Here is a 23724-nt window from a genome sequence, read left to right as displayed (position 1 = left end):
AAATCTTTTAAAAAAATTTTAAAAAGCAATTTAAAAAAGAGTGATAGGGTTTTTGAGAAGTAATAAAACAAAAGAAAAAGACTTTGAGTTCCAGAACAGCGAGGAGGTAAATATGTGGAGGAAACTAATGTCAGAGAAGGTCATGTTAGTAAGGCCTGTTTGTGCGGATTCCAGAGTGGATTCCCAGTCACTGATGACGAGAATGTGCTTCTCTTCCCAGTGCCGAGAGGGGCGCACCTTTGCAAACTCATGTCCTGCTTGCAGGCCCATAGTGGGGAGGGCAAAGAGCATGTCTTCATCTACTTCTCAATTGTTTCAGCTCAAAACAATCCGCACACCAACGCAGCACATTTCGTGGTGGCTTATTCTGCCCCCCATCAATAGTGTGCCTTACCTTGGCACGGAACTTGCCAGTTTTGAAGTATTTCCTCACATCCTCCCTTAGTCTAGACCAGAGTCTTACGTTCTCACGTCTTCGGAGAAGTAACCTGAGACTCAGACAAAATGTTCAAATCAGTGTTTACTGACCACTTAATAGTTGTCAGGCACTATGTGGAGTCTTGGAATTCAGGAGCAATGTAATATATTGTGCAGTCGAGTCACTTTAAAAAGCTGTGTCTCACCTACACGTGCCATCTGAAAAACTGAGCTCACAGAAACAGAGAACAGACAGGTGGTTGCCAGAGGCAGGGGGTGGGGGGTGGGCAAAATGTGTGAAGGTGTCAAAAGGCACCAACATCAAATTATAAGATAACTGTGTTCTGGAAATATAATGTGCATCATGGCAACTCGTTAATAATACTGTTTCGTGCATGTGCAAAAGTTCTCATCACTGGAACAAAGTGTAACCACGTGAGGTGATGGGTGTTGACCAGACTCGTTGTGGTGAGCATTTGGCAATACATGCATACGTCACATCATCATGTTGTACATCTTGAGCCAATATAACATCACATGTTAATTATATCTCAATAAAACTAGCATTCTTTTTAGAGTGCAGACCAGTAGAGTGAGACACGTGCAGTGACCAATGACCATAAGAGTGTGAGGGAAGTGTGAGTCAGGTGTTACAGTGCTGAGGATGACTACCTGGGCGACGACACCACGTAGACAAGGTGACAGGAGAGGGGTGAGCAGGGGCTCACCAGGAGGGCTCGGGGGAGACCTGACAGTGGGAATGGGGAGCAGGGTGCCTGGGGCAGATGCCGCCCTGAGTAGGAGAACAGCAGGAGCTAAAGCTCTGAGACGGGGAATGCGTGGCGTTGGGTGTGTTCCCACAGCCCACAGGCGGGGCCAGAAAAGTGCAGAGTGGGATACACTGGGGAGGAAACAACAGGAGATCGGGACACCCTCAAGGGGAGGAGAAATGTTCATTACGGACCTGCTCACGGCCAACATCGCAGTCAGTACATGTGGCGGATCGGTCACTCAGTGAATCAACTTTCGACAACCTGAGTTTCAGTGAAGTGACTCACTTCCTATAGAGACAAAGAAGCAATAAGAAAAGAGAATACAGGAAAAAAAGGGAACAAGCTGAATTTGAGCTTTCAGTGGGGTGAGGGTGCTTCCCAGCTGACCGTTGGAAACACCAGTGTGGGGCTCGGGAGGCTGGGTCAAGAGCAGGAAACAAAGACAAGAGTGCAGCAGCTAGAGCATCTTGCTTTGTGCTCCCAGTGAGTCTGGGAATGGCAGAGTTGCTCTCTCCATGAGCTTTTACCACAGCATCATCAGTGTCGGCCCAGAGCACCCCCGCCTCCTGCCCACCTTGGTCTTTCTCCATCGGGGGTGCAAAGCCATTTCATTGTTGTTCCAGGCAATGCTGATGTTCACACCAGAGCCAAAAGTAGTAATAATTAATAGCTATCTGTAGTATTTTTCAAACCAGTCTCTCTCCCATACCACCTCTTTTATGAGTTTGGGTAGAGGTATGACAACTGAAAGTCATTTAAAAAGTTGCTTATGCAGAAAGTTAAATATATTCAATGTCACTTCAAACAGCAGAACTAAGACCAAAGAGTAACACTTGCCACACTGCCCAATGACGGAACCGTCTAATGACACTGAGCAACACGGGCTGCCTTGCAGAGCAGAGAGCCCCCATTTCTACGTTCAAGTGGGTGTTGGGGGGCGGTGGGCAGTTCCACGCGATGGTCGCACCCCAGTGCTAGGATTCTGAGATTTCCATGCAGAAGATTTGGCAAATGTCTGATCATGGGCCTGTTAAGAAAATAGGGCTTTTTTTTAATAGCTGGTCTCTGGCTCACATTTAACAACAACCTCAAAAAACTAGCCTCGCCCTGTGCTTTACGTGTGTGTTTGTGTGTGTGTGTCTGATGAGCAATTCACAGCGAGTCAGACTCTGTCCCCCTCTCATGTCATCGGTGTATTTGAAATAATTCACGGGTCACTGGGGGTCACTGGGGGTCACTGGGGGTCATTATCAGGCTGTGAGCTACTTACTTCCTAGGCGAGGAATAAACCCTCTGGATAAGGAAGGGCTGTCATTATAAATAAATATCGAGTTATTACTCCCAGTAATTACATGGCTGTATGGATGTGGCTACTCCTGGAATTAAAACCTTCTATCTACATCTGCATGGAGCCTTTGGAAAGGAAGTTCTGGAAGCCATTTTTATGTTCGTTACAGAGCTTTATGGGGAATGTTTATAATGAAGTGTGTCGGGAAGGAAGCAGTAAAGAACACTCTGTCTTGGTGGGTTTCCATCAAGACAGAGTGTTTAGGCTGTAGACACTCCGCCCTAGCCTCATGACACCCACTGAGAGCAGACCCTTTTCTGCCCCACCAGCCCAATGCCGACTGCATGGACGACCTGCCCACCGACTTCGAGGGATCGCTGGGAGGCCCCCCCACCAACCAGATCACAGGCGCAAGCGACACGACCGTGAATGAAAGCTCGGTCACGTTGGACCCTGCCGTCCGGATGGTGGGAGCCCTGCAAGTGGTCCAGGACACAGACCCCACCCCGCAGGAGGGAGAAGTCATCTTTTCTACCAACAGTAAGTCTGCGCTCAGTCGTGCCGCGCTCAGAAGGGCTGTTTGTTGCCTTGTGGGAGTTGGGAAAAGACTCATTTCCTCAAGAATACAAAAAAAAATTGCCAGGTTAAACAATGACACCTGTTAGGCCTTTAGAAGCCCAGCTCTTTCCAGAGCCAGCGGGGCAGACAGCAGGCCTGCGTCTGCCCTGCCTGTCCGCACACAGACACCAGCTCTGCACACTCCTTGTGCTACCTGGAGCAGGTAGGGCGGTGGGTCCGGCCTCAAGAATGGAGAGCAGGTGAGAGAAGCAGCTGCAGGGGGTGCTCACTGGGGCTGGGGTGGGGCACAGCCCCCCTCCCCCCATGTGTGTGCATGTGTGTGTGTGTGTGCATGTGTGCGTGCACTCCTGAGTGTGCTGGTCCAGGCTGCCTGCAGGAGGGGCTCTGCCCTGTGGCTGCAGGACCCAGGTGTAAGTGGTGCCTCTTCCGATGGGCATTTTTCCAGCACAACCACACCCCGCACACGTGGCATAGTGGAACACCTTTGGGGCTTCCTCCCCGCCTCCTGCGTGGGCTCTAACTCAGCACCGTTCTGCTTGATGTTAGTTACAGAAATACTAAAGTAGCTGTTATCAGTGTAAGATTGAAGCATTTACTCCTCAGTCTAATACAGTAGAGATAACAGCCTCAGGAGTTCTAAGAAAATCAGCCTGCAAATTAACGTAGGTTGCAGGTTAAAAGGGTGGGTGGATATTGCAATTTTGAAATGAGGAGGCGTCTTTTGTCCCTTGATAGAAATAACTGGTTCACTATAGAAAAGCAGATGAAAGCATTTTGGGGTATTTCCTTTTAAGCTGGCCTTTTTAAAAACATACTTGTGATGCTTAGACAATTTATAAAATCATTCGTGCACAAATGTAAAGAGATGCATTTTTCTAATGAGAGAACATAATGGTCCTCACTGCTAGAAGATTGAGAGATGAAAGAAAGAATTTTAAAAATCCAAAGAGCACTCAGTACCCCCCTTTCCCAGAAACAATCACTCTCAACTTTCGGGTGGATCATTACCTGATAATCGGTCATGATACGAATGCGGGAGGGGCTGACCGTGGAGGGCTGTGACCACGGGGCCCTCGTGGGACCTGGGCAAAGAGCACGACGAAGAACTTGGTGACAGGTATCTGCCCCTGAAGGTTTATTAGTTTGGGGTGGGTAGGTACTTTAACTTGACTTTTAGAGGCACAAGGACCACAATGTTGAAACGCTGACCATTTAGCATTAAAAGTCCTTAAAGATGGGTTTTGATCCCTTTATTTTGAAGGATCAGAGTGTGGCCGTCCAGTGTTAATAATGCAAGCCATAAAAGCAGTGTTAAGTTTTCTATGGCCACACTAAAAAATGGGTGACGTTCATTCTAATAATATTTTGAACCTAATATATCCAAAATATTTTACATTTTCTGTACTAACTCAAAATGTGGTGAGTAGCTCACACGTGCAGCACATCTCAGTGGCACTAGCCACATGGCTGGGAGCCACACGTGGCTCGTGGCTCCCCGTGGGAGGTCGCAGACTCAGAATCCCAGTCGTTCAGGGATGGAAGAACCTGGAAGGTCATTTCATTTTTACCGGGGTGAACTTCTCGTTCTTACCTTGGGAAAACTGTGGTCCAGGAGAGTAAGCGGCTGCCCCAGCTCAAAGAGTACGTCCTCTTTGCAGAGGACAAGATTGTCCCATAGCACTTCCAGGCACTGGACGTCTTCCATTGCCACCAGCCGTATCGCCACCTGTGGCTGGTGTGGGGGACCCTGGAAGCCTGATAAGGTTTGCTGGCAGTTCACAGCCCCTGAAGGCATGAGCCTTCTCTGAGCCCATGAGAAGGACCAAGTCAAAGAGGCATTATTTTCCTTGCAATGCACTGATTTTTTAACATGCAGGAGAAAATGGGTCTTCCGTTCAATTCCTTATTCTGAAAAGTGGCTGCATACTTCAGACAGCTCCGTAGAGCCCAGACAGCAAACGAAAAGGCACCGCGTGTGGGTTCAAAGACGCCCAGAGATGACATGGAAAAGCACGGTCGGTGTCCGTGTGATGTGTGATCCGCAAGTTGGGTTTGCCTAGGATGGGCTGCCAGCGTTTGGCTGCCCCTGTTCACAGCAGAGGGGAAAACGCCAAGTAGTTTCGAAGGAAGGTGCTGGGAGCGCCCAGAGACAACGGGGATGCGATCAGGTCCGTGGTCGGAAGACGGACGGCGTATATGCAGACCGCCGGAAACACCGGTCCTGCAGCAACCGAATTTTTTCACAACGCATCTTTTTCTGGACCATTTATCGGTGATTCGTTTTATCTATGGGGATTTAACAGCCTGGTCCAAACATAATCGTTCCGATTATGTGTCAGCGGTTTAGACCGTTAACCAAATGACTGCAGATGCCTTCAGGGGAAGAGTCTCCGCTCTCTACAGGCCTGTGAATCGCCTTGCACCTGAGCTCGGATAAATGGTCGATCAATGAACAGTCATAGGCACATGGATAAATGGGTGAAAAAAGTCGACTTTTCATCAATGTCATTGTAACCAGCTCTCTAATGCTATCTAAAACAAAGGTGCCTGAAGAAATCAGTGTAGTCGAGATACAATAGTGCTACAAATCACAAGTAAATAACCCACTGGAGGGTGGACCTGATTTTTTTCCACATTATCTTTTCCCACCTCACGTTTCTGCAAACCAAAGAAATGACTAGAAAATGAGGAAATTACAGTAGCTAACAAATGTACAACATGAACTATGCACCAGGCACCCCTTAAAGCTATTTACTGCATTAAATCACAAGAACTCTTTGGTCAATATTATTCTTATCCTCATTTTACTGATGCAGAAACGGAGGCACAGAGAGATTTGTTCTGGTCCAAGGCCACAAGCTGGGGGCGGGTAGAGCTGGAGTTCCGAGGGGTCATGGGCCCCGGAGCCCCGTACTCACGTACTCGGTGCTCAAAGGTGAACTAGTGGAGAAAATGAACACAGCCGCTCACTCCCTTCTCGATTCATTTGTGTGTGTCCTTTGCCTCCATCTCTCTAAACCTCTGAAAGATCAAAAATGTGCCTAGCTCCCACTTGAGTTCTCATTCATCCTGTTCTTTCTTTCCTGGCCGAGGCTGTTGGTGTGTGTCGGTCAAGTCCATGTAAAAGCATCTCGGCACTCGGCGGGGGGGGGGGGGGGGGTGGAACAGATTGTCTTTCGAGTGAAGATGGGAAAACTTGGCATGAAATTAGGATCATCCTCTGCTCCCCGGAAAGGCACGCACACGGCAAAGGAAATCCAGGCTCGTAGTGATTCTGACATTTGAGAGAAAGACATTCGTCATGCCCATCTGCAGCATTTGTGACATTCCGCCTTCTGTAACCTCACACAGCAGTCCCAGGCCACATGGCGCACGGCGTCGTTTGTACCGACGCCCAGGTGTCACTCACCTGTCGTTACCTGCCTGCCTGATAGCACCAAAAGCTCACTCTGCCCTCTGATTCCCCAGCCCCGGGCTGCTGCGGGTGTTGGCTTTGCTTCAGCAGGGGGGGAAAGGTCCTTAGGATCAAAGGAGCACACAGCCAACCGAACAGCCCTGGGTGCTGGAGATTCCTGAGAGGAGCTGGAGAAAGGTGCTGAGGAGGCTCAAAGGGAAGGGAGGGAGTGGGGAGGGGCTGGGCGCTGGAAGGAGACCTGAAGGTGGGACAGAATCAGGACGTCTCAGACCTACAGCAGGACACTGTGGGGGTCCCCTGGTATGATGGGTCTGGCCAGAAGAGGGCCCGATCTTCAGGGTTTACAGAAGGAAGTGGTGCACGTGAATGATTGCTGAAACTCGGCCGTTGGAATGAAATGTGTATGGGATTCCTCTGAGAGCCTTCCTTCGCCAGCTTCCTATCATCGCTGATCCTTGAGAGACACGAAATGTATCTCATATATTGAGCAAATAGCATTTGTGATGTATTCAAACACCTTTCTATATGTGCTGCACCGCCGTGCCTGTGCTGAGTGGCTGTGATATTCCCCAGCCCCCGGATAAAAATTCCAGCAAGAATTTTCTGCTTACTGTTAGTTAGCTGACAGCTCCAAGAGTCCCTTTAGGTCCCAAGCACAGACTGCAGAACTTTTTTTCTGCAGGACCTGTCCCTTGCAGCAATTCCCGTGACTCAGGACAGACGGGTCTCTGGGGCTTACCCACCAGGCCCCGTGCAGCCCCTGGGTGTCCAGCAGTCTGTGTGCAGCCTCTGTCCACTGAAGGGCCTCACCCTCCAGGAGGGCCTTTGGGTAGGGCCCAGGTGGAGCCCAGTCCTGCTCTCTGTCCCGCATGGCCAGCTCCAGGCTCTCACCCATCACCTGCCCTGACAGCCCTCTCCAATATGGCAGCCGTTCTCTGGCCCCTGCACCCTCACCCCCTCCCCCGCCTCCTCCTCGCTCCAGACGCCAGGCCGGAAGGAGACCTGAGTCTGCAGTCTGTCCGCTGTAGCTTTTCTAAGGCTGGAGTCAGCTCTCCCTGAGTGTCACCTCCAGGAAACATGGTTCAGGATCCCCGGGGGGTTCCCACACTGGCTGTGGGCCTGGGAGGGAGCCCTTCCCCACCCCTTTGGGTAGAGGGGGGGTTCAGCATGACAGTGCTCTCTCCACAGAGAATCTCTTTTTTTAAATGTTTGTTGTTGTTGTTGTTTGATTACAGTTGTCTCCCTTTTCCCCCCAACCACAGATAATCTCTTGATCACTCTCCCCACCTTCCTCTCCTTGTCTCTCAAAATGGGTGATGGGAGTCAAGATCCACAAAACTGGTTACCCTTCCTATCCACTGTATGCCGGGCAGCGGGCAGGGAGCAAAGCCGGGGGGTGGGAGGGGCTGCCCCCTTCCTCTCCACGGCCCACACCTCTTCAGTAGAGTCAGGGGTGGAGGTGTCCGTGAGTGGGCAAAGGAGTGAGTTCCTGAATGTCCTAATGATCTTCACCGGAGGACACAGTCTCCGCCGGCATGGCTACCAAACTGTGGTCCCTTGGCAGAGAAGCCACAGCTAGGTCAGTGGGGGGAAATGCTTGTCCTCTTCCAAGTGCACTTATAAGACCAAAATAATTGTCTCAGCACAGCTGAGACTGCAGCCCAGAAAAAAGTCGTCATTCACAGCCGTCCCTGCAGCCACCAGGCAGACTCCAGGGACACACCGAGCACGGATCCTGGAAGAGACCGCCAGGGTTCATTCAGAGGCTGTGGAATTTCTGGAATGAGCCGCTTTCTCTTGCTGGAGGAACTCAGTATGAACCTCTCTGGGGTTTCTTCATTGCTAAAGACACAGCCTATCAAAATTAGGCCAGAAGTGATATTCACTCGTATGTGTTTTAAGTTCCGTGTTTATTATTTAGGGAGCAATTCATGAAGCATTCAGAGCATCTAAATTCAGAAGTCGAAGTGCCCTTAGGCTGGCTCTGGCCACAGCATGAACATGAGGACAAAATATTGTGTCTTCAGGACTTTTCCAGGAGACTGGATTTTGAACCTGAGTCAGGACGACTGAGAAAAGGGGAAGGCTGGTGCGAACATCACTTCATTCCAAATGTGCAGCTGCGCGTTGCTACACTTGCAAAGCAGCAACTTCCAGGTTCTATGCGACTGTAAAATACACTGGTGCATCCAGAAATAAATACATCCAGAAAAAGCCTTCCACCGTTTACGAGGGAGGGCAAGAGGGAGTAGCCACATCTGCTTTTTTGACTGGCATCGGGGTAGCCCCTCCCAGCTGTGGATAGTATGCTGGCTGGAACCAGCAACGAGCATGGTCTCCCTTGGTGCCCATAACACTCACATTAGCCCTGGCAAGATGACGGCTTTGATTTGTGAGCATATTCCCCCATGTCAGACACAGAGCCGGCCAGCCCTTTACGACTGCACACCCCAGCGACATCCCTTCTGCAGGAAACAGCTCAGCCACGGAGGACGACTTCCTGCACAAAGGGATGTGCTTGCAGACTGTGACACTGCTCCCCACCATCGGCTCCATGTCTCCCAGCGTGCCGGGTCCCCGAAGCAACGTCGCCGCCTCGTTTCCGAGCCCTGCAGCTCACCAGCTCAAATGACAGCTTCCACAGAGGGACAGCTGCTCGGAAGAGCCAAGATCTCTGCAATCAGCACGCGCCTTGATCATCCAGTGACCCGGATGGCACCTATCCAACCCACGAGCCATCGGCTTTTCCATGATAACGTCCCTCCTGGATTGAAAACGCTTGTCCGTCCCAGAAAGCCCACGCGGGGCCAGACTCCCAGGCCCTTCCTGTCTTGTGTGTCTGGTGCCTGTGCCAGGGAGTGCGAGCATCTGCAGGCTCACGAACAGCCTGGGACAGAGCTGGTCGATTTAGACCGCAGATACATTGTCACTTGCGACACCCAGCTTGGACCTGACACACACCAGCCTCATGGAGGGAACTTGTCTTCCTGAAATGTAGTAACTCAGCCAGCAGACCAGATTCATCCGTTTCTGGGAGATTATCTGAAGTCCAGAGTCACTCACTGACAGCACCACCTCCAGTTGGGTGCATTCCTTCCAAAGCTGTCTTGCGTTTGGTGTCCTGGTGGGGTGGCTGTTCCAAGGGTGAGCTGGGGAGCGGGATGTTGAGCAGACCTGCTTGTCACCAGACACTGTCACACTGAGCGTGGGTCTCAGCAGGGAGGTGGCCGCCAGTGGTAGGAAGCACAGTTGGCAGGCCGGCCCCTTTGCAGTGTTTGAGCAGCGTGAAGCGCTAATAAGATAAAGTGTCTCCTTGCATTTCAGTTCCAAAGCAAATCATGGGGAGTTTCATCATTCAGAGATTAAGAAAACAGAAAGAGCTGCAAATACCTTTTGGATGACATAAGAATTGGCTCTTAAAGTTCAGAGTCACAGCGTTCTGTAAGTCAAAGTATTTCAGAAATGACATTCAGTGTCCAAGAGAAAAAATGCATAACTGCAAGAACATTCCTGAGGCTACCGAGGTCAGTTCACAGAACGGAAATAGCACTAGCCAGAGGCAGGAAATGGGGCCCTTAGTCCTGACTGGGCCTCCAGTTAACTCGCTGTGTGTCACTGAGCAAGTCCTTACCCTCTCTGCATGTTCATTTCTTCAGCTGTCAAATGAGGCACTTGGTCTGGCAGAAGGAAAGAACCTTGAGTTTGTTGACTGATCATTCTCCTTAAGATCTCGAAGCATTATTCACCTACAGTATCTTGTTCTGTCTGCACAGCATTCTTGTACAATGGAAACCAACAGTAGTATATATCCCAAAAGGAAAGACCGAGGCAGAGGATATACAAGGTCTGTCCAGAAGAAGTCCAGCCATTGTTAATATAACGAGAATGGTTTGCACAACACTGATGTAACCTGGCAGCCAAGGAGAGGGGACTGCAGTGCGCATGTGTGAACAATGATGACTTCACTCTACTAGTCAGTGGCAGTGGTAGATGCTCTTGAGTGAGCGTGTGTACTGTGTGGCTGTCACATTCAAAATGAGCAAGGAGAGCAACGAATCTGCATCAGACTTTGTGTTAAGCTTGAACACTCCTCCACGGAAACTATTCTGATGATTCAGAAGGCCACAGCTACGGGCAACTGGTGATTGGCAGCTTCATCACAATGAAGTACCCACTCATATATCACATCTCATGCAGAGTTTTTTGGTGAAACATCAAATCACCCAGTTGATTCAGCCCCACTACAGCCCAGATTTGGTGCCCTGAAACTTCTGGCTTTCCCCAAACTAAAATCACCTTTGAAAGGGATGAGATTTCAGACTGTCAGTGAGATTCAGGAAAATATAAAGGGGAAGCTGATGAAGAGTGGGAGAACTGTGTGAGGTCCCAAGGTGCCCACTTTGAAGGGGACTGAGGTGTCACTGTCCTGTGTACATTGTCTCTCATACCTTGTATCTCCTTCAGTAAATGTCTCTGTTTTCCATAGTACATGGCTGGGTACCTCTGGACAGATCTTGTACATCCACTTTCTGCCCTGACTCAGGTGTCTCCCCAGTACTGACCACATCATTCAATGGGCTCCCTACAAAAAAAAAATCTCCTGAGAAGCTCACCTGTCCCAAGCTAAGGGTTAAAAATGGAATTACAACCCGCCCCGGTGAGGTGACTGAAGACTCAAGGGCATCAAGACTGGTCATCTCGGTAAACAGACCATCTAGAATCAGCTGAGGATTTCTGACTCCACATGGCGGATGGAACCCACAGGTCTATCTCTGCTACCTGACCAAGCCCCACCGACCTTGTAAAAGGTTTAAACCTGCAAGGACACTAAAGGACAAAGAAGAGATTACAAGAGACCATATGTCAACACATTGTGGACAACCAATGACAGGAATCCCCCCAGTGAAACAGAGAGCGCTGAAACCTAAGTGCCTCCGCAGAGAGAAGCCCATAAGAAGCCGGCGTGTTGCCCTCTGAGCTCTGGCTTGGGCGCACCAGGCCCCCGGGAAGGCTGCGGTCCAGAGTGATGCTCTGAAGAAGACCGAGTGAAAGGTATTGTTGGAGCATTTAGGACCCCAGGTTCCCTCCCCATCCTGAGCCTCCTGCTGATTGTCCTCGGCCCATGTGGCGGCCTCGTCCCTGGTGAGCAAACCCCACCCATGCCCACGTACTCATGGTGCCTCGTTTGTAAATATGAATGGAAAGCAAGGATGGCTAGCCGGTTGCAAGAAACTGGTACGTCTACGAGAGAAGACACACAAATGAAAATACACTGCAAGGAAACCAAGATAATTCAGAGTGCAGAATTCTGTAAACCATCATTTGTATTCTTAGAAATATGAGACTAATATTGCATCTATGGGAAAGAAACAAATGCTAGGAATTTTCAAAGAATAGGGAAGAGCTCCTGGAAATTAAAAAATGTATATATAGCAGAGTAAAAATTCCCATAGAATGATTAAAAGGTAAAGTCAAAAATAAAATACTATTAGTCGTGTTAAACTGTGCTCTGGGTGTGAAATACAAATTTTCTTAAATTAATTTGACTGGAAAATTAAATTTAAAAATAAAGAAAAACAGAAAGAGTCTATTGACTCGCCATTGAAGCATTAAGCCACTAATTTAACACACATTTTGTATTAGTATCTCACACGCCGCCCCCAAAATGTGCTTTTTCTTACAGTGAAAACTATGGGCTTGTACCGGCATACTTGGCTTCAGAAACTGTGTATGGTACCAGACTTTTAAGAGTACTTCCTTTTTGCATGCTACATTTGTTATATTTGCAATACACGAGTGTATAGATTTCTTTTATAACTTAGTGACTTCAGTTTTTACAGTGAAATTACTTCCCAGTGTTCAAGCCAATAACATGCGGTTATCCCATATTCCTTCCACTCTTTTGCTCTCCATTGTAAAACCATCACCAGGCTCATTCTTCCTTGAAATCTCTTTTCCGGGGCCATTCCCGTCTGCCGCTGCCGTCCGTCAAACCTTATCATCTGATACCTGGCTTTTTGCCACGGCTGACATTTCACTCCCTCGTTTCTAGTCTTACCATTCCCACTCTGTCCTGGTCCTGCTTTCTCGATGATCACCTGTAGAAACCTGATCTTAGTTCACTGTTTTGCTCAGGACATTTTTATCACCTGCCTCACGCTGGCTGATCTGGACAAATCAGGAAGCATTCGGCTTCAGCTTCTCTCTCTGACTTTCCGCCACTCCCACAGCGCTCGTCACCAGAAGCATTTCGAAGCCCCCAGTGGTTCCAGGCACACTGTCCCTGCCCCTTCCCCTACCCCCCTGAGCCGCACACACCCTCCAGCGTGTGCCCTCCAAGCTGTCTCCCCCGCTGCTCCAGGCAGCGCCCGGGGCTCCTCCCACATCATCTCGTTTCAAACAGTCTTCTCTGTTACAATTCCTGGAGAAAGCATCTGTCACCGCACTGAATGCAGAGGTCCTGATAGAGTTTGGACTTCAGCTTTTTACCTTCATGCTCCAAACCTCAGCACAGTTTATTCACTTAGACTCAATAAACATTCGCTGAATGAATAAATGCATGAATATACTAAATTTTAAAGGAAACCAACAATAGCAATAGTTACAAATGGAAAACACTGTATCACAAACAAGTCTTCCAAGGTCCCAGAGGGCCGGCCTCCCCAGAGCCTGCAGCAGGGGTGTCAAACTCATTTTCCCCGGGGGCCACGTCAGCCTCTTGGTTGCCTTCCAAGGGCCGAATGTAATTTCAACTCCTTCACAGTTCAGGAGTAGTTACATGTACACAGTCCTAAAATTGTTTCGGCCCTTCGAAGGCAACCGCGAGGCTCACATGGCCCCCCGGGGAAAATGAATTTGACACCCCTGGCCTACGGGATGACGCTGTGACCCTCCTTCCCCCGTGTGACAGGAGCACAGATGCTAAACTGCTCCTCCATCGTGAGGAAGGTGGGGGACTGGTGCCTTGTAGAAAAGGATTGATGATTTATTATTTATCAGTATTGATAGTGGGCTCCCCAGCAGAAACGGGGAGGGGGGGGGGGTTGGAAGCAGTGGAGAGAGACGCAGTGGTGGAAACGGCAGCCAAGGAGAGAGGCTCTCACGCCTGACTGTGCATCGATTTCTGCAAATGCCCTGAATTAGCATAAAGCCAAGTGCCCGGAGACCAGTGCAGCTGAAACGGAGCTCTTCATGTTTGCTTCCTACCCCTGGTGCTGTTCTTAGCATTCACCCATGATGAATCGAGATGACCCTACCGAGAGCTCGCACGGGCTTGGGGAAGCCGGAAGACGTGGACATTGAATGGATCTGGGCTCAAATCCTGGCTGACCACTGAATCGGTAGTAGCCCACTCAACCTCTGTGGGCCTCAGTGTCCTCATCTTTAAAGTTCTCCCAGTACAACCCGTCTCCCAGGTGAAATGGGTCAATGTAGCTGCAGCCGCTGACTCAGTGCCGGGCACTCAGTAAACCACACATTGCCTCTGTTCCCATGGCACGTGTCTCTCCCCACAGAACACACACTGGACGGACACATGCCCACTACCTGTCGGTGCAACCGAGAAGTCTTGATATGAAAACATCTGCACCTTTCTCAAGTACATGCCAGAGCCTGGGAGCGCCAGGTTGCTTCCTAAACCGTTTGTCTGGTTTGACTCTGCCGCGGACCTGCCTTTGCACGTCTCCCATGACCACAGTGGCTTTACTCCGTGGGCCAAAACTACACGCTCGAATGTCACTATGGATCTTTTTCACTCATCGATCGTTTGAGCACTACGGAGCTGTGAGCTGCGAGCAGCGGTCTTTATTACCATGATCTCATATAAAATACTGCCTGCCCTTACGGCACCATTCACAGAGAAACCTCGCAGGTGCTGGGCGTCACCGCGCACCAGGCAGCCCACCGGCCGGTCCACAGCCCAGTAGTGCCAGCTCCCGGGAGGCCAAGGTGAAGTCTTTCTCCACGTGCTCTCTGTTGGTCGTATTCCAGAGACAGCCGCCCCTCCAGCAACCTTAGAGGGTGGTTTGAGCCTATAGACCTCCAGACAAATGGTCTGTTAAGAAACTAATAATTTCAGATTTGCTAAATCTTGGTGTCCTTTTTGTGTTGAGAAGTTAAATTTTAGGGGACGGGGTGGAGCGAAACCTTTGGAAGTACACATCGATATAACCCTCCAAGTCGGCAGCGATGGAGTCCCACACCCCCACACGGGAAATCCACTGGGAAGTGTTTTAAAAGACAAGGTACCTAACCCGCCGGCTTCTTACACGGCGGTCTTCACTGCGCTTCCTTCCTCCCTTTAGGGAAAACATTTGCAGGGAAATTTCTGGGGAAAGATAACATATTGTGATTAAGTGACTTAGCCAAACCCTCCTCCCCAGCACCAGACAGGACACAGCTGGGTGCTGATGGGTTAGGACACACTCCACTCGCCCTGGACAAGTCTGAGAACGCCAGCATGGCGGGAGACAGCCCCTCCTCCTCGCTCTGGAGGATTCCCTCACGTGGCGCACACACCGGACGCCAGAGTGAGAATCCAGCCGGGCCCCCCCCACGTGTGTGCACACATGCATGCACATGTATGTGCACACACACAGCACCAGCTCAGAGCAGCAGCTGTCAAGGGCCTTGTTCGCTCATGACGGCAATTGGCCGCACCTGCGTCAGGCAGCGAGTGCCCTGGAGACGAGGCCTGCCCTCTGCGGCTCACTGCAGCGGTCCAGCCCCAGGTGCAGGGGCAGTCTGGGGCTCCAGCTCGGCTCAAATGTAGGGACGTGTTTCACGGGCACTGATGTCTAAGGAACACTCACTGTTGTGAATTGTCCTATTAGGTTTCTTTAAAATCATACCTATTAGATCATGCAGCACAACTGTGTGCGGGCCTATTCAGCAACTGCACACCCAGCTAATAAGCTCACTGGTAACTAAGGTGCACAGCAGGGAGGAACAATTAGTAGATTTATAGACTAAAGCTCCATCGAAAGTTTCTGTCACACAAATCATTCATTTGTACAAAGGCGTATGCCTCAATCAGAGCTGTCAGCTCAAGAAAGGGTTGGCTTCCCTTCAGCTCCCGCTGTGCAACAAGAACAGTAGAATGAATTTTTTAAGGAAAAAAATTATGGTAATACCGCGGCTGTTATTCAAATGTGGAGCTGATTAGAGAGTTGGAAATCAAAGTTTGAGCGGGAACACAAAGGATTAGAAAGCCTGCCTTTCCTGTTGTGAAGCTGAGGGAAACTCGTGCGGTGGAATAAATAAACACTGGTGTGTGTGGGCACACACACACCTATGTTGAAACAGGCATGTGTGTGCACACATGCACCGAGAACACATGTGCACCTGCCTACACACACGCCTGCACACACGCACGTTCCTGCCTGCACAGCAGGTGAAGCAGGTGTGTGCCTCTGGCAGTACTTGCACACACACAGCTGCACGCTGGTATGGGCCACACGCGTGCCTGCACACAGACGTGTGAGTCGATGCCACCCACTCCGTGTCTCGGGAGTGTACATGTCTCAGCAGGGATGCTCGGAGTTTCTGGTCGTGACTCTCCATTGAGCACGCCTACTTGTGCAACTGTGCTTCCAACTTAGCTGGTCGGAGAGGGAATAGCTCCCAAATCAGACTCATATATTATTTCGTTAATGGACTTAAAGGTCCTCTCATATCTGGAAAGAGGAAATGTGCCCCCACGGGTAAGGCAGTCCTTAATTTCAGGTGCCATGTGCTCGTAGCACTACTATGGAATGGCACCCTCTACAGCCAGATCACACTTGTACGTATCCATGCTCACACTGAGTGTGAGGATGGTCGTCGGCTGGCAAGGCGTCAGAGGGAGACGTGACCGAGTGGCAAGGGTGCTGGGGAGAAAGGGGTGGGGATTTCTTGCACGCAGAGAGAGGTCTTGACATCCCCGTCCTGATTTACACCCCTGAAAATACTTTAAGTTCTCAGCAGCGGAGCTAAGTCAGACCAGCCCTGCCACCTGCTGCCTGTGCAACCTTGGGCAAATCGCTCACCCTCTCTGAGGCTCCATTTCCTCAGCACCCTTGTTGCCTTTTGCCAGGTTTGCAGATGGATCCTCAAGACGACGGTGTCTGCTCCCCCTGGGGGGTTCCTGGGTATTGGAGACAGACGCTCCCTTCGTATCCATGGAAACCCAGCCCGGCACCAGATGAGCAGCGGTTTATATTAATGTGGGGATTTGTGGATTTTAAACCACTCTGCACCATATTTATCACTATTGACAGAGCATCCCACGTTACAAGAGACTTTAGAAATAGTGCGGGCAGCTGTCGTTCTGTGACGACGTAATATAAAATATTTGCAGGCGGGGCGGGGGCGGGGGGGCGAATAAATGTTGACAGCTACCCGATAAGACCGATCCAGGGATGAAGCACCTCCCGCTTGGGACATGGGTCGCCCTGTGCCTGTGGCTGCAGAGGCTTCAAAAATACACGTCCCGGTTGCTCACCGGCTGTGTGCTGCTGAGTAATACGGGCAACATGACGAGCACAGCACACTGACAGAAAGGGGGTGAGGCAGGAGCTCTTTCCTGGACAGATATTTAGGCCACCTGTGGAGTTAAAGGGGGGAGGAGGGTTCATCGTGAACATCTGTAATCATTTCCAATGGCAGCAGCATGATCTTCACAAAAAAAAAAAGGTCAAGGCCCTGGCTGGTGTAGCTCAGTGGACTGCGTGCAGGCCTGCGAACCAAAGCATTGCCAGTTTGATTCCCAGTCAGGACACATGCCTGGGTTGCAGGCCAGGTCCCCAGTAGGGGGTGTGCTAGAGGCAACCACCCATGGATGTTTCATCCCCTTCTCTTTCACCCTCCCTTCCCCATCTCTCTAAAACAAATAAATAAAATCTTTTTTAAAAAAAGGTCAAAATCCAGAATCTCGATGGGCCACGTGTTGAAATGACTTTATGTTGTGCGAAGCTGAAAAACGTCTTAAGAATTGGGGAAAAAAGACGTGGTAAACTGCTCCAAAAATATCTGGAAACCCTCACCAGAAGTTAATCTAGAGGTCCGTTTCATCGAGGAAGCAAAGCCGTCTCACCGGCAGTGTCAGGGAGCTGGCCCGACCTCTGCGAACGCCTGTTCTGAGCCGGGGCGAGACCGCCTTTGAAGACGGTGAGGTTCTAGCAGATGCAGAGCAGATGTGCGCGGAGCAGAAGTCGTTGTGCCAAGTGCTGTGTTCTTAGAAGTAGGCCTCATTTGCTGTATCTGCTAAAGCTTCTGTCTCCACAAGGGATTTGTAGAGTTTTTTTTATTATTTTGTGAGAGGGAGAATATCGCTCTGGGGCCGCTGCAGGAAATAGTAAGACCTTAACCCGCACCCCTCCCCTCCCCCTTTAAATTCCAGAAACTCCCACGGGAGTTTGTCCAGGGAGTCTGGCCTTTGGAACACAGATTCAAAGCTATTAGGGTGAAAGGTCTCTGTCTTGGATTTCCACCCTTACTGCTGGCAAACTGCTGATGTTACGTCCTTTCCCTAAGTCTGTGTCGATCCCAGATGTGCTCACGCAGGCATGATGGTCCGACTGTAAAGGGTGCCTTTTTACTTCTCACCAATCCATTTTTATTTTTTAAAGATTGTATTTATTTATTTTTAGAAACGGGAGGGAGGGAGAAAGAAAGAGAGAGAGAGAAACATCAATGTGTGGTTGCTGGGGGCCGTGGCCTGCAACCCAGACATGTGCCCTGACTGGGACTCGAACCTGCGACACTTTGGTTCGCAGCTCGAGCTCAATCCACTGAGCTACGCCAGCCAGGGCTTCACCAACCCATTTTTAAATTCAGCAAGCTGCTGGCCAAACAGCCGGCTTCTTAGCCACACCCCACCTACTGGCCACAAAGAGAGTCCACACAGGGAGGGCTGACCTCCCCCCGCCCCCCGGAAACCATGAGAGAGCAACCAGAAACCAGAAACTGGTCTCGGAAGATCCTGCTAAGGTGGAGGGGTTGGGATGCAGGAAGAAGGTTGCTGGCCCCCATAAATACATGGAACAGTTTCCTTGCTGTGTGATCTAGACCTGGCTTTCCTTCACCCGTTTTGAGCTCATCTTCCCGCTTAGCGTGTGTGATATAGTCAGAAGAGGGGTCTCTCTCCCCAGTGCGTTTGGCCTTTTAAATGCCCACATGATTTCTTCAGACCTTCCCAGTGATTTATTCATTCGAGTGGTAACCATTCCATTTCTTTTACTTGTATAATATTGGGGGGGTCGAGCTTTGGTACAGTCTTTGCAAAACACGTCCCCGCCCTCTGAGAGCAGATGAGGAATCCCTGTCACCTGCTGGGGACATCGAACGGGCCCTTATGTCACTGTGGGGATTAGGTCTTCCAACCCCTAAATCAGCTCTTTCCAGCTCTTCGTTACCCCCTCACGAGCACTCGCGCAACTTTTTAAAAAATGCCACACACTCCTCTGAAAAATGTATCCTTCCCATGCGGATTTTGTACACACACACACACACACACACACACCCCTTCCCCGCCAACCTTGCCCGTGAGAATCACCGGTACCTTTCCTGGACCCCCACCTGTCAGGAAGGTTTTATTGAAATTCAGTGTATTTTTTAACGGTTTACATTTTGACATTATCAGATATAAAATTAAGTCATTACTTTAGGGGATGTTTTTCCAGACACACGAGCAGGGGTGTCCAACCTGCAGCCCACCGGCCACGGGCAGCCCAGGACGGCTGTGAATGCAGCCCAACACAAAACTGTAAATGTGCTTAAAACATTGTGAGATTTTTTTGTGTGATTACATGTCACAATGAACTGAATGTGTGGCCCAAGACATCTCTTCTTCTGCCAGGGCGGCCCAGGGACGCCAAGGGTTGCATCCTCCCACTGTATCTGCCTCCTCCCTTACGGAGTGGGGGGTGGGCTTGTCTGGCTGTGAACGCCGATACAAACAGCAGCGTTATCGTTAGCCCTATGAGAGGCTTGTTTTAGTGAGTGTTTCCCTGAGCCACAAACTGGGCTCAGTGCTTCACCACCGTCAACCTCGTTTGAGTGACCGAGGGAGGGATGCAGTGGGTCAACTCGGGGGCGCTTCTGGTCCCATCCTTTGACTTAGGAGACAAAGCGGAAGAAGACATGCGAGGGCAGAAGAGCAAGGGTGTCTGTCTTCAGGGGGCAGCGTGGAAGACACCCTGTGTGGCCGGAGTTCATGGCACCCACAGTCCCTGTGTCCTCTCACGGTCCCTTATCTTGGAGAACAGCTTACATCATTTGTATCTCCTCTATTCTCACCCTAAACTCAGGCTACAGAATTCCCATTGCGTGCCCAGATATTGATTGCAAACTCTGTTTTGACTTTTTGTTGTTGTTGTTGTTGTTGTTGTTCTGAACACTGAGAGTTGGACATTGTATTTGGGGGCCAGTGAATGGGCGTGCTTGTGATTTGAGAACACCTGTGACAGCACCCTTGCTCTTGCTGTTACAGGCTTTAGAAAGAATCCATTGGGTTTTTCAGGAAGGCATTGTAAACACATCGACCGAGGGGAATTTCAGAAATACACGGTGGGATACGAACCCGTACTCCAGGTCACAACATCAGGCCTCTTTTGTTTAGCTAAGAGTGAGTCGATCAGTGTGTGAGGGCTTATTCATGCCCCCACGTGGAGTCCTCCCCTCCCTGCCCATCCTCCAAAACACCAGGTGTTGACAGGTCCTCAGACCCCCCGAAGGTGAGTGATGCAGCCTTTATTGGGAGAGGTGCAGGCAACAACCAAGGATTCTTCTAAACAAATGCCTTGCAGTCTTGAAGCTTTATAAACAGGCTTCTCACGTGCTTTCTGGGGAAGCCGACAGTCAGAACACTCATAAATGACAACTCTATTAAAGACCGTCCATTGATTGCGGTCACGGAACAGGTTGCTGTAAAATGAGGCCTGCCGATAGAGACCTAGATACACCTGTGGCATTATTACGTCTCTGCAGGTTAGCACTGTGCTATTGATTGCCTTAGGATTCGCTGATGCACTCCTTAAGGACTGATATTTTAGCAGGTTTATATTTTAAATGCTCCTTTCCATTGGAAAATGTACTGATAAGAAAGTGCGTTCCTACCTCTGCCCTGCCCTCCCCAGCCCCTTCCAGAGAGAGGTGAAAGGCTGCCCCGAGCTCTGTCCTGTGGCTCGACCTTGCAGCTGGACCCAGTGTTTCCATCAGAGCGCCGTTCTCTGGTTTCTCCTGGCTCTCGCGTCGGGCTATCTTGTAACGGTGGCACTTGCACTAGCAGTGGGGGTGGGGCTGTCACACGGCAAATGAGCTCTTGATGACATGCACCAGGCCACATCCAATAACACTGGAGACATAGAGCATTACAGAAGCCATGGGGTGGGGGCCAGGGAAAGAAGGGACGCCCCTTGTCCACCAGCACATTCACGGACAAGGAAGGAAGCCGAGAGCTGTGAAGGGGGAGGAATAAAGCAAGTCCTGGATAAATATAGTAACTACAATGATAGTCGTGCATTAGCGGGGATAGCATGTGCCAGACACACTGTGAAGTGAAGCCGTGTGTCCTTATTATCACTGGTAAGGAAACTGACGCTGCTTATTTCTCAGCACTTTATCTACGCAAGTGCTTCTTATACGCAAACATAATCCATGTATGTTAACTAAAATCATGATGCTTTATCCCTGCCTTCAGATCCCTCTTCAGCTTTAGTGCAGCCTGTCTTTCCAAAGCGCAATTGCCTGTGTTCAGTGAGCCCAGTCAGGAAACGTAGAGATCGCTCTGGGTATTTGAAAATAAGGAGACTTAATACACACCCATCTGAGCTCACCACATACTTTAAGTGCGTGCAATTTATGACATGTAAAATATGCTCCAGTAAACTTAATGCACAAGAAAGATAGGGGGGAGGGAGGGAGAGAGAGAGAAAGAAAGAACAAGTTTGGAAGACTAGAGGAACAAGAGGGGGTGACCCAGAGCCACTGAGCACACACCCGCTATTCTGTTGCTGGGGCTGCCTTGCTCCTGCTGTTGAAACCACTGCCAACACTTCCGGAGCCCTCGCTGACCTGCCTGAACCAGCAGTGCAATGGCTTCCCTCCTCCTCCTCCTGCCTCCCAATCTCTTTGGCAGACCTAAGAGAATGCTAGCTGGCAAGGGAGTCTGGGAAATGTAGTCCCAGCCTTTTGGCTCCCTGTGAAACAGGAAGAGGGCAGAGTACCTACCAGCTACCACTGGCACTGAGCCTGTTGTTCTCCATAACCTCAGCTACAGCCAAACCAAGCCATCCACACGCCTGGCCTTTGCTCTGCAGATACCCAGTCATACTGGTTCTCCTGAAAGGAATGCCATTTCTCTACTCTGTATACTTAAATCTTTATACTCCACTGGTGTACATGTCACCTACTCTGTGAACCCTCTTGGTTATCCAGTTGGGCGCCCCACCCCTTTACCTTCTTACCATTTTATTTATTCCTATTTTTTTAGCATACACCACCTTGTATTAAATGTATAGATGCAAATCTGATCACTTTTACTGGATCATATTCAACTCAGAGGCACAGCCTGTGTTTAGTTCATCTTATCTCCTCCAAAGCTCGTCACCAGCCATGCTGTGCACGTAATACATGTTCAATAAACACCTGTGGAATAAATGAGTGAATGAGTAAATTGGTGAATAAATAAATGAAGTCTAGGGCTAATTTTATACAATTGCAAAAATGGATGAGGCCGTGTGATCTCTGCCTTTCTCTCTCAACCCGTTGGGCAGCTTTCTCTTCCTCACTCTGTTTCTGTTCCACTCATAGTCACATTTATAAGAGCCTTCCACGTACCAATCTCTGTGCTTAATGCTCAGGGGTTTTTTGTTTTTGTTTGTTTGTTTTTTAAGATTTATTTATTTTTAGAGAAGGAAGGGAGGGAGAAAGAGAGAGAGAGAGAGAGAAACATCAATGTGCGGTTGCTGGGGGTCATGACCTGCAACCCAGGCATGTGCCCTGACTGGGAATCGAACCTGCGACACTTTGGTTCACAGCCTGCGCTCAATCCACTGAGCTACGCCAGCCAGGGCTAATGCTCAGGGTTTTGTGTAGGTTTTTGTAACTGGAGATTGTAAAGTACATAGGGACAGCAAACATGTTCATTAGGCTTTGTCTCCTTTGCTGCAAAAACTACCCTGAAGCTAATGCAAACAGCGCAGTGCCCCTTCTCTTGGCCCTCAGCAAGGAACTACGCGGTGAATGAACTGTTAAGGAAATCCGTGAGCACTCTGAGCCGTGGAAGGAAATATTTCTCCTGCTGGATGAAGGGTCACAGGGAAAGAAAACCAATGATGAAGAGAGAAAAGCCAAATGAATTCAGAATAATGTGACCTCATGTAATATACAGACTTCCAGGGAATTCTTTACTGAGTCAGAATAAAAACAATGTTTTAGACCTTCCCGTGTAAAAAGGTGAGAAAGAATTTTCCCAATGTGAGCTCATGATGGTTACGTTTATAATCACGAAGCAAAAATTTAAAAAGGCAAAAGAACCACTTACCTCCAGATGATTTTAGGAGTCACTTGGCCAAACGGATTTATTTATATCGTAGGTCTGGGTTGTTTGGTTTTCAAAGGTGGCCGAGCGTGGTCTGTGAGAACCACTTAGCAGCCAAACAGACGTGACAGGTCCACCCTTCCAGAACAGCACAGGGTCAACAGCACTCGCCGGGGTAGGCAGGATTCCATTGCTGCCCCTCTCTATGTACTTGACCTCGGACAAGTTGACTTCAGCTGTACAATGTGAAGCAGTCACTGGGGCAATCACACACCTCCTTCAGAGTGTCATTGTGAGGGTGACATACATGATCTGTGTCATCGCTTAGCACAGGGCCTGACAGGTTGGAAGGAGCCAGTGCCTTCCAGCTATTACTGTCACTGTCACGCGGCGACCCAGAGGCCTGCCGTTGTCACAGCAGACGCCACCCACCAGAGGGGGAATTCAACCCAAGCTGGAGTTTTGTCTCCTCAGATATTCTTGTTAGCAGAAGAATTGGAAGGAGTACACTCCTTATCGGAGACACTCTGCGTTGGAAGTCTAAGGAACTTTCCCACTGGGTGTGTGGTAAGGGGCATGCGTGTAGGCGGTGCCCCAGCCCTCGGAAACCGCCACTCTGAGAGGAGAGGAGAGGCCAGCAGCCTGGAAGTCAGCGGGGCTGCCTGAGTGCCTGCCCCGTGGCGCTCTTGTACGACACAGGGGCGATCGGAAATGATGTCCTGTCTTCAAGAAG

At 49.8% G+C, this 23724-nt stretch overlaps 1 protein-coding gene across 1 annotated transcript in view; it reads left to right on the top strand.

The window, feature by feature from the left end:
• The window catches only part of RNF150 (ring finger protein 150), a 174491-nt gene that overhangs the window by 135851 nt on the left and 14916 nt on the right, over positions 1-23724 (top strand). Inside the window, exon 6 of the mRNA XM_028520293.2 lies at positions 2808-3018. Within this exon, the coding sequence (XP_028376094.1) occupies positions 2808-3018 (211 nt within the window). The remainder of the gene's footprint in view (positions 1-2807; positions 3019-23724) is intronic.

This window comes from Phyllostomus discolor, chromosome 8 (assembly GCF_004126475.2).
Source record: "Phyllostomus discolor isolate MPI-MPIP mPhyDis1 chromosome 8, mPhyDis1.pri.v3, whole genome shotgun sequence".
In the NCBI taxonomy this organism is placed as follows: Eukaryota; Metazoa; Chordata; class Mammalia; order Chiroptera; family Phyllostomidae; genus Phyllostomus; species Phyllostomus discolor.
Note: the sequence above shows the minus strand (reverse complement) of the source record. Positions and strands in the feature narration are given on the sequence as shown.